The 16060-nt window shown below is 39.3% G+C and overlaps 1 protein-coding gene across 2 annotated transcripts in view; it reads right to left on the bottom strand.

Annotated features, from left to right (window-relative positions):
- Positions 1–14057, bottom strand: part of LOC117771928 (SWI/SNF-related matrix-associated actin-dependent regulator of chromatin subfamily B member 1-like) — a 54698-nt gene extending 40641 nt beyond the window's left edge. The window contains exons 1-3 of one of the 2 annotated variants that reach the window (XM_034602843.1): positions 13891–14057; positions 7568–7679; positions 7342–7450 (exon numbers count right to left, since the gene is read on the bottom strand). In XM_034602843.1, coding sequence (XP_034458734.1) covers positions 7342–7450; positions 7568–7679; positions 13891–13980 — 311 coding nt within the window. In that variant the 5' untranslated portion in view covers positions 13981–14057. The remainder of the gene's footprint in view (positions 1–7341; positions 7451–7567; positions 7680–13890) is intronic. The other variant, XM_034602844.1, reaches the window with a different exon arrangement.
- Between the last annotated feature and the right edge of the window lie 2003 nt (positions 14058–16060).

The following is a 16060-nucleotide window of genomic DNA, read 5'->3' on the forward strand; positions in this document are numbered from 1 at the left end:
TTCTTCCACCAGGTATCCGACTCCCAGGGCCTTATTGTCCTCTTCTCTTATTTGATTTGGGAATATAAAGACTCATTCCTGGACATGATTTTGCCTCCCACTTTGCCCCGACCGGACCCATGGTTTGAGGAAAACCCCACCAGCTCTTAGAATTTCCTCCACTTCCTTCAGCCTTTTTATGTCATTGTGGGACAAGTGTCAAGATGTCATCCTCGTAGGTATCCTCCTCCAGGATTCTACGCTCTTCTTCTAACATTGGTAATTTTGCAGTCTCTCGCACAGCCAGCTGTGTTATGCACCCTGCAGGTCGATTGCCAATGTTGACTCTGGTAATACCATACTCTCTGCTTTCCTCACCACGAGTGTCTCTCCAGAGGAATCTGTGGAGGTGCATTTCCCAGTCTTCAAGCCACACAGAATTTTAAATCTTCCTGATGTCACCAAGAGCTGCATACACTCCTCTTCTGAACCTGAGTAAAACTGCTCAGATTGGATTAGGCACATCAGGTCCTTTCAGGATGAGATAGTTCATATCAGTCCCTTAAACATTTGGCTGCTGTTCCATACAAGGAGTACTGGTGTTGTCACAGAATGGGGGTTTGGTACCACCCAGTGTCTCACATACCACACTGGTCTTTTCCAGCTGTTTATAATCTCTGTGGTGAGTTTTCTTGCTTCTATCCTTTCCACTATTTCATGTACCTGAGCTGTGTAGGCAGCTTGCCACTCGGGCTCCCTCTTGAGCTGTTTTTCTGTCCTCAGAAAAGTGGCCTCCACACCACTCCTGTTAGTTCTTACTAGCTCAGGGTTCCAATTTTCTGCCCTGCATTGGAAGTGACTTCTAGTAGCATCATGATAACTGGTAACTCTTCAAATCCATTAGCCTTTATCAGTCCAAACTTTTATTTTCCAACACAGTTTGTTATTGTAGTTACGTTGGTAAAAGCCTTCCTGCCATTTCTGGGGAGAGTTCGGCCATGAATTTCTCTTGCTCCTCTGTAAGCTTATGTCTCTTTCTGCTTTTTTCCTCCACCTTTGTCTGCCTCGCCCCTCCAGGATTCTCCCTTTTGGACAGAGAAAGAAATGGTGATCTGAGAAGCTCCCCTCCCTGCACTGTCTGTTTCTGCACAAGTTGGTATCTCTACATTCATCTTCTCTTTCATGACAACCTAAGCACTTTTCACATGCTCACAGCTTTTTACAGCACTCAACTTTTCAGCCAGCTTAAGTTCCTTTAATCGCTTGCAAAAGAAGATTTTTTCTTTATGCCTTTCATCTCCACAGATAATACATCCTCCATCGTTCTTTGTGCAACGTGTAGAATATTTCCTTTCAAATTTTCTTTGTTTTTTCTCAGTTACTCCAAGCTGCTCCAGTTTTTCTTCTTGTGTCTTCAGGAACTTGAGGAGACTGTCAAAATGGTTGTCTGGTGTGACTATATTGTTGGGGTTCACCATGAAGACAAACCAGTCCTTTTTCACAGTGTCAGGTAGCTTGCTCTCCATGGACCTAGTTAACAGTGGGTTTTTGATGGCACCTGTGTTTCCAAGCTCTGTGAGATATGCCAGGGCTTTCTCCACTGTCTGGATCAAGTCGATAACTTTTCTTGGCTGATTTGTCCTTAAGACAGGAATTTTCTACAGTTCTTCCATTACCTCCAAGGCGATTGTAGACTTATTTCCAAATCTGTTTTCATGCATCCTGAACATCGTCTTCTGCAGTGTTGTATGTAGACAGCCGGAGGTCTCTGGAGATTTTTTCATCAATGCTGTCAAAAAACTGCACCTTCTTTACTTTCTCTTGCAGGCTCTTCCATCGGTGGAAAATTCATCTGCAGCCATGAAATCTAGGCAAACTCGTAGCCTTTATTTTTACAATGGGTGTGGTCTTTGCTGCTGGTCTAGTCGCCGTGTTTGCTGCTGCTGCTGCCATTGAAGCTGTCACAGATGCACTTTTCTCCTCTCCTGCAATTGTTTGTGCTATGATGAACTCCACTCTCCTAGCTTGTTCTTGACTTATTTTAGGTCGTTTCCTCTGCCTTTTTTTCAGACTTTTATCAGGCCTTTAATCCTCTTGTCTCGTCACCGTCAGCAGTTGTTATCAACTATCAAGTTCTAGAAGGTTTTTGTTCACCTCCTGCCCAAACTTGAAAACGGCCTGGTTAACTTTAAAGGATGCAAGGGACAACTCACTCTTCTTTTCCTCCTTTTTTATTTTCAATCCACTTAAGAGCACAATGGAGGTTTGATATTGATTGTAGAATGTTCACGGTTTCATTTTTCAGGGTTAAGAGTTTTTTTGCAGGTTGATAACCTTTAAAGACAGAATATCCATTTAACTGTACGTAGGTACATCAAAAATAGAAAATAAACTTGACACTCTAATAAACAGTAATATTCACATCACTTGTAATCAAGGTGAGTCCACTTGTATCATTTTCATTAACTTAAATTACTACCACAACACATTTCCAATATCAAAATCTAATTAAATTGTCTTTTCTTTTTCCATACCAGTAGATTATGGACAAAGTGGGAGATGATTCTCCTGTGGAATCATCTCTCACTTTCAGTTCGGGAGGCAGACACCATCTGTACGTTTAAGAGTAGGCTTAAAACCTTCCTTTACGATAAAGCTTATAGTTAGAGCCGGTCCAGGCTTGTCTTAGACCTGCTCTTAGTTATGCTGCTATAGGTCTAGAATGTCGGGGGACCAAATTTGATTGATTGATTGATAGATTCTTTGGTTAAGCCACAAGGTGAACGCTGTCTTCTCTTTGTCTTCCTGCTGAGACGCCAAGTGTCCACACAGGTTTTTTCACTTTTCTTAATGAGCTTCTTTTTTCAGCACAGGTGAAAGCTGTGCTGATTGATCCTCAGGTTTAAAAGGCAGCAGCAGAAGTGCCTCTCGGCAGACAGCCACAGAGAGATACATGCGAGATACACGGAGCTGCAAAGCTTAGACATCCAGCAGAAACTGCTGGACCCCTTTAAGTTTAGTTTGCTGACGTGTGTGTTAAATGACAACACATGATAAAATGGAATCAGGCATGCGACAACACCTACTAGGAGGTTTTATGGACAATCTCACTTTGACAACTACAACCCATGTGGAGGCAAGATGGGTGCTAGCTGTGCTTGACCACATGGCAACATGAGCCAGTATAAAGTTAAAGTCAAAGAAATCAAGGATTATGGTGATAAGGACAGGCAAAGTGACAAAAAAATTTAAGCTGCAAGTGCAGGAAGAGGACATCAGAGGAGAACCCAATTAAATCCCTCCAAAAGTGGCTTGGCAGCTCTCTCAAGCTGCTTTCAGAAATGCACTGGACACCTGGTATAAAGTCTGTAGAAATCCAGGAGAAGTCGATGGATTCACCGCAAGCGAGTGGAGTGGTTTATGACGCGTCTTAAAACGTAACAGACACAAAAATGGGAAAAACTAAAAGAAAACCTATCTCCTTGTGAAAAAGCGGCGTCATACACATAGAAGACACCGACGGAGATGTGAAGAGAGTTTGTGGTGATAACAGCTGACAACGGTGTTGGGGTGCTTTAAACATGATCATGTGACCTCTGCAGCAGAGTTAATACTTCACCTCTTGCCTTTGTCTGCTGCACAGCATGGAAGCTGTCTCTCTCTCTCTCTCTCTCTCTCTCTCTCCTCCCATCAGGTGTGGGTGTGTGTATTTGACTGTGTGTGTGTGTGTGTGTGTGTGAGTGTGTGTGCAGATGAGGAAACAGGTAAGCCTGGTGATTTGCCAATTCAAAGAAGTGCTGCCTCAGGGATTCGACCAATCTAGAGCTATAGTTTTCTTAATCTCAAACTGACAGCCACCAATCTCTGTCCATCTCTCCCCACTTCAAACAAAAAGCCAGCATATGTCGTTTTTGTGTAAGATCCGCTGTTGTAAGTAATACAGTTGTGCAGAATTGTGTGTTGTGAGATAAGTAGTGAGATCCAATAGTGAATGCTCGGATATAGGAGTTACTGTGAGCTTGTTTATTGTCGTGTTTTAATTTAATTATTTTGTATCCATATCACCTTACTACTTTCAGTAGCAGTAAGTACAAGGAAGAAGGTTTTTTTGTTTTATGTATCTTTTCCCCTTGTTTATGGTTTAGGTTTAACTAATATTCTGTACCCATGACCTTTTCTTGAGTATGGGCAGAGTGGGGATCCACGACACATGTTATTTCTAGGTTTTTCCTAGACCACGGACATAACAGTAGGACTCTAAATAAGATCAGGACAGCTACAACTTTCTCTGTCATCTGTGGTTGAGAAATTCATGGTGGTGAAGTCCAGAATCGTAATGATGCATTGAGACTCTCAGGACTAACTAGTCAGACATGCTCAGTCACTAAAAGATCAGGGCACAAGTGGGCAGCAGGCACCTCTTTAACACAAGCCGAGAGCATGTTGAAGCTATGAAACATCATCAGAATGCAATGCATAGGAACAAAGGTGCTTCTGAACTTCACACTTGAATGGGGGATGGCAGAAACCAAAGAGAGGAGCTATGATCCAGGTGGAAGTAAGGAACCTTGAAGAAGAAAGATGATCTTGGGCCATGGAGTGAGCATACCAGATTACATGGGCAGAGTGCTGATGTTTACTTTGTGTTTGTTTGATTCGCTTTAGAGTTTATGAGACACATGTTTAAACCTGCTACACAACACGAGACGTAACGTGCACAATCAGGACATCTGGGTTAAAGTGAGCGGAACGATCCAGAGTCATGATCCGACATCATCGATTAATAACTGAATACATGTGATTATCAGTTCGCGTTAAGAGGGAAAGAGACGTGCATGCACGCACACGCACACACACACACACACCTGCAGACAGAAGTGTTCCTCCCGCAGATGACGACGTAACGCAGTGTTTTAACCTCATTGTTCCAGAAGAAGTTTTTTCCAGAAACATAATTATGAATTCAGCAGGTTTTTATAGAGATGAGTTTTTTTATAAATTTGGTCAATTTATTAGTAAATTAAAATTATTGCGGTCTATCTACTGTTTTTATTTAAATAAATGGAGTATTAATATACTATGCATTTAGTCAAAAGGGTGTGTGTTGACATTTTCTAGGACAGCCGGACCTTCCTCATTTGTGCCTACGCATGGTCTGAGGAAGGTACAAACATATTGATGATTCATTTGCGCGTATATATGGATGTAGGTTACGTAAATACAAGGACTTATGGGTGGGATGTTCTTCTAGGCCTGGTGTGTTCTTTCCCTGAAAATAAACATTTCTTAAATGTCTGAAATAATCTCTGGGATTTGCGCGACGGGAATGTTTAATTTGGAATGCTTTAACAATGGAGGTCATCTCATCAGCAGTAGAAGAGAATTCCTCTACTTGTGCTTGACGGAGCTCTGTCTAGTTATCTGTGACACTGGAAGGAAGTGACTGAATAAACTTGTGAACAGCTGTAGAGCTGGTTTTCAACACAAGTTTAACCTTCCCTCTTTCTGTTGCATTTGGCACGTCAATTGTAAAAGAACCTTTCACTACTGGAGGATTGAGAATCGGAGTAACCTGAATCACACTACCTGAACGACTGACGTGGGGAAAAACACTTTATATTTTAGCAATTCCAATTTATGTAAACAAAGATCTGTCTCGGCTGAGTGAAGGTCTTCTAAATAGTGCAGGGCTTTCTTATTAGCCGTTTGAAACTCCTGGAAGAGAAGAGCATTTTGCACTTTTAGGGCTTTAGGGCACGCTATGTCTTAATTACAGCACTTAACATTTACAGGAAATTTTAAACCTTGACCAGTTAATATTGAATATGTGATATTGAAATGTTATAAGAAATTCTTAATTTCAACAAAGAATATACAACTGGAGTTATTAGCAACCATAGCAAGCTCTTAGTGTAACACCATGAGGATTTAAATTGGAAGTTATTAATAATTAAATAATAAACAGTTAATTTATGAATAAATTAAATTTCACCACAATGCACTTGCTTGTAAGTACGGTTGAATGTCTACTCCGGTGGCAGACTAGTGGAATTGAATTCAAACGTTTGGCTTCACTGCCAAAATGAAAAATTAACAAGGCATAATTATAAATTATTGCCAACTGTACTCTCCCTCACACGGGGCATCATCATGTTGTGATTATTATACCCTCAGCGTGACACCATTAAATGGTGAGTCTTTGGGCATTCAATAAATTTGTTTATCAGAAAAATATTTAATATTAAAAATATAAATTTTGAATAATAACTTTAATTGATTAAAGGCTCTCTGTGCAGCGCAGCAGTTCTGCGGGGCAACTGCAGCCAGTGTTGCTCGGGCGTAAGCCTGTTTTGGATCTCTAGTCGGCAGCCCAGCCGACTCCCGTTTCCTGTCTCCAGTTGAGCAGAGGCCGACGCCTGATCCTGGTACGCGATGTACCGGTCGACCTCTACAGTCTTCACCTTCGATCTCCGTAACTCTCTGGACTCACTGGCTGCGGTTGCGCCGCAGATCAGCTGCGTGTCGGTTGTCGCACTGTGTGTCCGCTACTGGCGGTGGAGCTGCTGGTTTATCTACTGCATTTCCTTCAATACAAGTCGGATTATGTACGGAACAAAATGTCAGGACTTAGAGCCCCTTTAGAACAAATTAATGAATTAAGAAACCCTGGAGTGCTTTTACTTTGAAACAGGTTCAGGAAGTGTTTGTGACATAGACAGATAAACATTGTGTTTCACAGCAGAATAAACAAAAATAAATGGTTTCAACACTTTCTGTATGCGTTTCAAAATAGAAGCACTCTGCTGTTGACAGAATCCATTCTTTTGTTCAAAAGAGTTTTATTGTGAAATATTTGCAAGAGCGGAAAATGCATGGCTTTATACTGTTTAGCCATATTATAGCAAGTCCTATGTAAAGACATTGTGCTGCAGTAGCAGCTCCTCTGCAAAACATATTGGTGAACTGAGAAGCTTAATATTGTGCATTGAACAAATGCTGTATATGAATTGATATTAATGTGAATATTGTGCATTGAATAGATAATGTTGCATAACTGCCTTTGTGTATATTTATGCTTGTACATTGAGCATTTAACACAAATGACAAGTGTTTTTTTTGGAAGATATCAAGGTGGTCGATCTCGGCTTACGTTTGGAATTAAAAAGTGATCTTGGGCTTGAAAAGGTTGGTGACCACTGATCTACACTCAATATAATAATGACAAAGTGAAAACAGGATTAGAATTTCTTGCAAATCTACCAAGAAGGCAAAAACTATTTCTTTGCTGAAAATCAGCATTTCAGTATGTTGGCAGATGCTCTCATACACAAACAAAATTAATAGTTTAAGAAAATAAATTACCTGAGGTAAGCTGGGGGCTCCGTGCTGATGGACACTGCCTTGTATTTCTCGTCATTTCCCTCAAAGATCTCTTCACATTCAGATGCCTTCAGTAGAGTTACACTAGTGGCTACAATAAGATAAGAATTAATTCATAAACATATGTTATCACAACCTCTGGACCTTACAGACAAGGATTAGTACAAACTAAGTATAGCAAGTTCTAGTTACAAACAAAGCCACTCACCATGTGATGATGCTACAATTTTTTTCCTCTCCTCCACTGAGGCCAGCCTCCTCCATAAAGATGGGTATCTTTTATACAAAGAGCCTCTGAACATACGCAAATAGTTTCCAACCTGCAAAGTAGAGGGCAAAACTTTGAGTAATCCAAAATTATTATTTGGCTAATAGATTGAAACTTGTTGAAAACAAAGTCTAAATAATCGCTATTAGTACTCTTAATTAACTCACAAAATGAGTATAGCATTGATGCAAACACATTGACAAAACATTTATGATACAGAAAAGCTTTAAATTGTGTCTGAAATGTGACTCTTCACTTTCCAAGGAAACTTGAATGATACCTTTATAACTACCAAGTTTACTGTGCCTGCAATCATTTGGCACAGGATCACTGGCTGTGCTCAGCAAGTTGTAGGCACGCATGGCTTTATTTCTTGGCCTTTGATGGTGAAAGTGCACCACTTAGTGTAATACTACAGAAGTCAGTTTTGCTACAGTACACACAGCTCTTTCCTTAGAGAAGAGCTAATCAACGTCAGATGAACAACTCCAGTTGACTGATTTCCCACTTTTCTTTATTTTCAATTAATGGTGTTTTTGCACCTTCTGGTCAAATGTGCTCTTACCAGGTGGGCAGCTCCTGAGCCAGCTCAGTAGGTAGAGAGGATCGTCGTTGATCTCAGACTCCTCCATTGTGCATTCTTTGGGCAGGACTCTTAACCCATAATTAACCTCGTCCCAAAAGTGTATAAATGGTGTGATAGAAAAAGCTCTGCGTATGAAAGCACTGTGTGAATGGTTGTGTGAATGGATGAATATGACTTGTACTGTAAAGAGCTTTGAGTAGTCTATAAGACTAGAAAAGTGCTCAATACAGTCCAATACATTTACCTTTGTCCATGCAGTGAAACACAGAAGGAGAGGTAACTCTAACAAGAATATTTCTTTTCAATGTGCGTTCACTGTTGTCAACAAGCCCAGAAAAACTGATTTGAGGTCTGTGCTTTTCACAAATCCTCACATTTCTGGAAAAAAAATTACCAAAGCTAAATCCGTCTACCAAGAAAAGTCTACACTAGGAGCCGTAAAAGAAGAGGGAGAAAAATCATAGGCTACTCTACCACTGGAAACGTCCAGCAAAATATGAGCCAGAGTAAGAAGAAATGCCAGACAGCAAATATATAATCATGATGTTGTATTTATAGAAGTGTAATGAGGAAGTGACTATAATTATCAAACAGCTATGCTAAAGGTACATATTTATGAATAATAAATGGTAAGACGTCCTGTGATTATGATAAATGATTTTAGCAGTGTTTTCTAATTAAATTAAATGGCTGACACAGATAAACACTTCAAGTCAATGGAGAACCACAAACCTTTTGTCCAAATCTGCCCTGACAAAGCAACTATCGACCAGCATAAGAGGACAAATCAACACATTGAACCATCACTCAACGACATGAAGACCACACTGGCATCCATTGAGTCCTACTGCATAGCCAGGTTGAAAATAGATAGAGGCACAACAACATCAACATAACCAGCTCACCAGAAAAAGTTGATTGCATGCAACCAAACATTTTCATGAAGGTATTGCGGACATAAAAAAAAATGGTAGAGGCCTTTCCTACTCATCCAGCTGTCAACAGAGTTGTCAAACCCCGTAAGAAACAGGATGACCCTCTACACCCGTTTATTGCACTAATTTTACACTAGACCACAGACTCTGAGGTTATTTTTAGGCTAGCAAGGGGGCTGACTGTATCTCATTCCAAAATGTACCCCAATAACATTGATGTCTCAAAGAGAAGAGCGGCATACACCAATGGCATATCCAGACTAGGATATATAGGATGCATGCCCAAACCCGCAAGCATGTGGATACACAATCACAAGCACATTCACAAAACACACTGACAGATGAAAATAAACAAAATTACAAGCTGATGTCTCCTTTTATATGATGCACTCTCCATCACATGTAGACACATCATAGGCATGCTCAATGCACATGCATATGAACATAGACACAAGCACAAAACACAATGAAAGATGGAAAGAAATGTATAATTTTACCTTTACATAACACTTCATTTCTATTTCTGCCCGTTTTGTTTTCAGTGTGTTGGAGCCAATGTTCCAATCACTGACACGTACAACTGATCTTTATAAAAACCTGTTGAATTCATATTTATGTTCCTGGATAAACGAGGTGTCGCTTCTTCTGCAACAATGAAGTTAAAACACTGAGTTACGTCGTAATCTGCTGGAAGAACTTCTGTCTGCAGGAGTGTGCGTGAGTGTGTCTGCTTGTCTCTGCCTGTCTTCACACACACACAAACTAATAATCACATGGGATATTTACCATCTAATCCTATATTCTAAAACAGTTATTAATGGTTGATGTCGGAACATGACTCCGGATAGTTCCGGTCACTTTAGGTTCCTTACTGTGAGCGCCATGTTAGGTCTCATGTTGTGTATCAGGTTTAAACATGTGTCTCATAAACTCGAATCAAACAAACACAAAGCAAACATCAGTCCTGTACGTGCCCTAATAACTTTTGATCAGTGATGGTGTTTATTGGTAAACTGTAAAATGGGCACAGGTCAGCGGGGAGTGAGGAGGAAACAGACTCGGACAGAAACTCTGACACAGGGCGACTGCACCTTCAATGAGTGTCTGTCCTGAAGAAACTATGACCGTAGCTGAAAACATGATTATGTTCTGTCACTACATCGATGCAGAGGGGTCGTCCTCCTCTCTGTAGGAGCCCGAAACAGTCTAATAAACTTGTCTACTAGTCCCTATCCCAATGAGACTTTTTAAGGCAAAGTTTTTCCACTAATTGACAGCTCCTTATTAAAACAGATTAATATGTATGTGTTAACCGGCTGCATACCACAAGCTTTTAAAGGGCCCATATTTTACAACTTTTTGGGATTTGAATTGATGTATTGGTACCCCTAAGATGATATATCAGTGGTTTATAGTAAAAAAAACTGCTGCATTGTGTATTTCCATGTCCTCTCTTCTGCCTCTCTCTGGTCCTCCAGACAGAACAGGTTGCTTTCGCCTGCCTCATTAATTATCTTAGTGCCACAGTTGACAACATAGATCATAAGATTCTGTAACAGAGACTGGAACAACATGTTGGGATTAAAGGAACGACATTAGGCTGGTTTAAGCCGTATTCAATTTGTTAATGTGAAAAATGACTCCTTCATGCACATGCAAGTTATTCATGGAGTTCCACAAGGTTCTGTCTTTGGACCGATACTCTTCACCTTATATATGCGCTGTTCTGCAGTGAGTTAGAGACTTGCTCCGAACACATCTGGTATTAACATATGGTTTTTGTGATCCTATCACAGGTGGACAGCTCTAAGTACAGGTGTGAACACACTCAGATTGGATAGCGATCCGATCACGCCAGACCACATTCGGTGTTGCCGATTACATTTTGTGTGCCTAGAACTTGTTTCCTTTTGCTGAGTTATCATAAGGGGCATTGTGTATCATTCCTACTGATTAGAAAGTGAAAGGTCCATGTTTAGTGATATTTACAGAATTTTTTAGTGGTTATACTGTGGTCTATTAGTGTTCTTAGGCAGACACAAGAGGCACTTGTTTATTCTGTTGTGTTGGTTCTTTGTTGTCCCTAGAAGTTCAGATGCACTAGTCCAATACTATTTGAAACTCAGCATCTGGGGATCAAAATTTGTAAAATTATAGAGTATGTGTATATTTTTGCTATAATTTTTAATTTTTCAGTCAGTTGAAATAAAGCCTTAAGAGAACCATTTTGGGTTGTTTTGTGTCTGTATAGACTATAAAAAGCATTTTGCATCTTTAATTTTGGTACTTGTACTTTTAATTTTGATACTTAAGTACATTTCAACACCAGATACTTTTGATACTTACGTACATTTAATATGAGCTACTTTAAGACTTTGACTCCAGTCATTTTCTTACAGGTGACTTTAACTTTTACCGGAGTCACTTTCAGGTAAGATATCTGTACTTTTTTCAAACCAAAACCGTGGTCCAGACGTCCACGGCTAGTGATCCGCAAAGACAAAAACACGACACATCTCCCTGCCAATCCCGACCCACTGCCACAGCAGCAGGTGCAGCGTGTTGCATGTGTCCAATCACACTCCAATCCAATCACAACCCCAGAACCACAACCCCACGTAATCTGAACCAACACAGAAATGACAAGTATCTTCAGAGCAATGAGTGTTGAGGTCGGAGAGGATAGGCTGTTTTGCCTTTACAAAATTGCGTTGTAAAGTCTGCATGTTGTCGCCGCTCAGGAGCAAACGCCTCGTCTCTGAGGTCAGAGACAGGAGGAAATCAGGTGTTGGAGTCAGGTGGACTGTTTATTAAAGAGATCCACGATATGGATTTTTCCGGCCAATACCTATAATTACATGCTTCACACGACCGATAGCAATTTCACGTTTCTTAAAAATAAATTCTTATCCTTGTAGTTTATGCACACTCGAGTGTAAAATTGTCAAATATAGTAAGTAAATATGGATGAATTTATATTCCATTGTTAACACAAAGAAAACAGCTCTGACACAGCTCTTCACTAGTTTTTTAGTGAAGCACATCAGAAAACTTCAAACAACTTTAGGTGGAGGGGGAAAGATTGTCTTTCAAAAGAATTTAAATTAAATATTTTGACATCTCAAGTAAGACATGTCAGTGTATTGATATAGTAATTCATATAAAATGATGTGCATTGAAAAATAAAGGCCATTATAGAACTGAAAGCCTGATAAAAACTGACTAAAGCACATGCAATATTATGCTCAATAAAGAAAAGGAAAAAGGTTGAGGGTAGCTTATGTACTTTTAGTGCATGAGAGTAAGGAAGGTTTCTCTATACTTTGGCCTTCATGTAACATTACATTACAATACATTGAGCTGACGCTTTTATCCAAAGCGACTTACAATAAGTGTTTCAACCATGAGGGTACAAACCCAGAACAAGAATCAAGAAAGTACTATTTTCTTCAAGAAAGCCAATCTACAAAGTGCTATAAGTAACTGCCATTTAAGCTACAAAACAAAATAATTTGTATTGTAACGAGTGGTTATTTGAGTTACTGTTGCCTTTCTATCATCTCGAACCACTCTGCCCATTCTCCTCTGCCCTCTGACATCAACAAGGCATTTTCGTCCACACAACTGCCGCTCACTGGATATTTTCTCTTTTTCGAACCATTCTCTGTAAACCCTAGAGATGGTTGTGCGTGAAAATCCCAGTAGATCAGCAGTTTTTTAAATACTCAGACCAGCCCGTCTGGCACCAACAACCATGCCACCTTCAAAGTCACTTAAATCCCCTTTCTTCCCCATTCTGATGCTCGGTTTGAACTTCAGCAAGTCGTCTTCACCACGTCTAGATGCCTAAATGCATTGAGGTGCTGCCATGTGATTGGCTGATCAGCTATTTGTGTTAACAAGCAATTGAACAGGTGTGCCTAATAAAGTGGCTGGTGAGTGTAGTTAGTCAGAACCATTTCATATAACAATTCTACTAAACATGCATTAAAATTGTATGGTTTCTTTGCACTGTAAAAGCTTTTTTGTGTAGTAAGGGTTTTCAGACCAATTGCAGGAAGTTCAGACAGCAATAAACAATAAAAGAAGAAAATCAAGCAGAAGTGACCTGCAGGATTGCTTGTACTCTTTTAACAGGGGAATACAGAAAAACCTAAAAAGGAGGCACATGTGGGGAATCCCTCTCCCAGGGAGGACAGAGGTGCAATAGGGATCATTGTAACTGAAAATAATTGTGGAATCCCAATCCTGTGATATTTTCTGTTATTTCCTCATATTTTCTCGCGGTGAAACACTGGTATTTTTCGATTTTCTTAACAGCCAACACGCTACGTAGTTAGGCTTAATTAAAGTTATGTTATCAATAGAAAACGGTGTAACTGTTAAAGCTCAAAACGTATAAAGTCGATACGGACTGAGGTTACACATTTTCAACCACAGTACTCTTTTGCACGCTATTTAATGCAGGCTATTATTGAAAGTTAATTTTTTTTGTTTAAATGAGCTGTAATGTTAGCTATTGATTATTTGATCTGGGACAACATGGGGCCACGTTAAATGTCTTGATGATTTATCGGTGGTTGTCCTGACTTCACCATGTCATAAACCGATCTTTGTTATTTCTTTGTTTATTGAGCTTATAATGAGAGTCGTTACCATGCTACCATTAGCCAGTCCGAATAATGGATAATTGAGGCTACGGCAAAGAAGCTAAGCGTTGTAATCAATGAATAGTCACTTACCTCCGACCCAACCATGTAAAAGTCCCCGTCTTGTTCCAATTGAAACTTAACTGGCTTCTGACCAAATGTTTTCGTTAGAGCCAATTGCATCTTTACGTAGTCGTTAACTAGCTAACTGTTAAGTAGCCCTCTCTTCTTCAGATGCGTTCGGGGCTTTCGGTAAAGATGGTGTCTCCTCAAATGTAGTGTTCGATTCAGCTTTCTATATTTAAAAAACAAACTACAATTATGGCAGCTCGACAAAAACAAAATAACATTAAAACAAAATTTCCCCAGGAAACCACAAAACCGCTATATGCTTAACAATATATGTGTCATGAACACATCGAAAATGTGACTTGTCATGTTTATTTTAAGTTTTTTCTGAAAACCATGAACGCAGCATTGCCATTGCTCTTCGTTCGTTTCAAGGTAGCGAAACAAATTGCAGAGAGCATTACCTCCCCCTAGTGATATAAAGTGAGATCAGATTAGATCCTCCTTTAGGGGAGACACAGTCTGCGATGTAATAAACCGTGATCACTATCCAATATTCATAAAGGTAGGTGTAGAAAAGAGAAATGGAGCAGAATGAGAGAGAAGGTTTGATGCAGCAAATTGGGAGAAGTATAGAATGTTAATAGAAGAAAGATTTAAGAAGGTAAAATTAGATCAGACCATCAATGACCTCAACATAGTAATATGCAGCACTATTATAGGAACAGCAAAGACTAAATTCCAAAAATATAGTACCATGCATATACAAGAATCCACCAATGCAATAAAAATACAAATAAGGCATTGAAATTATTTAAGAATGCACACAATTTTCATAATTTAATTGATTACAAAAGGAGAAAGGGAGTTGTTAGTTGTTAGGAATCTTATTAAAAGAACAAAGAAAGATTATTAGAAATAATATATTGTGACTCAATGGTTACATCAGTTGAATATGGGGGTATGATCAAAAGAATGGGTAGAAATTGAAAAGAATATGGATATCCTATCATAGAATAAAGGTGGAACTTAGTCCTTGAAAATAAGAATGAAGCTGAATTACTTGCAAGGACATTTGTAAAACAATTCAGAGAACTTGAGTAATGAGGAAAAGAGGAAGAGGGAAAGGACAATAGATAGAAATATAGACACCCTGAATGATAATAGGGAAAATGAAAATGTAATAAATTTAACATTCACAATGAGTAAGCTAAACAAGGTATTAGGTAAAGCAGGGAAGGACAGGTAAGCTAAAGATTGATTGAAAACATTTAAGTGAAAGGAGTAAACAAATATATTTAACACAATATAATAAAATATGGGGGCGGGGGTATTTACCCACTCAGTGGAAAGAGGCAGTTATTGTTCTTATATGCAAGCCTGGTATGGACCCAAGTTCAGCAGGAAGCTATAGACCAATAGCTTTGACTTCACACGTAGGTAAAATCATGGAAAAAATTATCAATGAAAGATTTGGATACCTTTTGTCACTTAAAAATGATCAGACTGGGTTTAGGAAAGAAAGCAGCACAATTGCTCCAGCCCTGTGTTTACAAATTGAAATTAGAAAAGCACAAATTAACAAAGAAGGTTGTATAGTTGTTTTTTTATGTTGAGAAGGCATATGAAATGATGTGAAAAGAAAACATTTGTAGTTGTATAGACAGATCAATTGCTATGGCATTATTTGCAGCTTTGTTTTACAAGAAGGAGAATTCAAAAGCTGACTTCCATTAAACTTTATGAACAGAGCTTGGAAAGGGTGTAATCTTTCAAATATTTAGGTATATGGTTTTATAAGTATCTTACTTGGTCAACACACATCAAAAAAATGGTTGAAAAGTGTAAAAAAGTGTTAAATATTGTAAAATGTATGAGGGTCATTGAGTCAGGAGCAAGTCCACCAGCATTAAAAACATTTAGTTTGGTCAGTTCTAGACTATGGTTGCATAAGTTATCAATCTGCATCAAAAAACACAACTTAGAAAGTTGGATACGTTTAGAAGACAAAGGCTTTCGCTGGCTAATGGCACATTTCAAGTCCTGCTACACTCTGCCAAGTCGCCGCTACTTTTCAGATGTGTCCCTGCCTGCCCTATATGATGTGGTCACCACATGGCAGGAGGAGTGGAACAGAAAAACTAATGGTAGACAGTAGTATAGAAGCCAAAAGAAAGTAGGAGAATCAATAGGA

Source organism: Hippoglossus hippoglossus, chromosome 12 (genome assembly GCF_009819705.1).
Source record: "Hippoglossus hippoglossus isolate fHipHip1 chromosome 12, fHipHip1.pri, whole genome shotgun sequence".
NCBI classification, from domain to species: domain Eukaryota; kingdom Metazoa; phylum Chordata; class Actinopteri; order Pleuronectiformes; family Pleuronectidae; genus Hippoglossus; species Hippoglossus hippoglossus.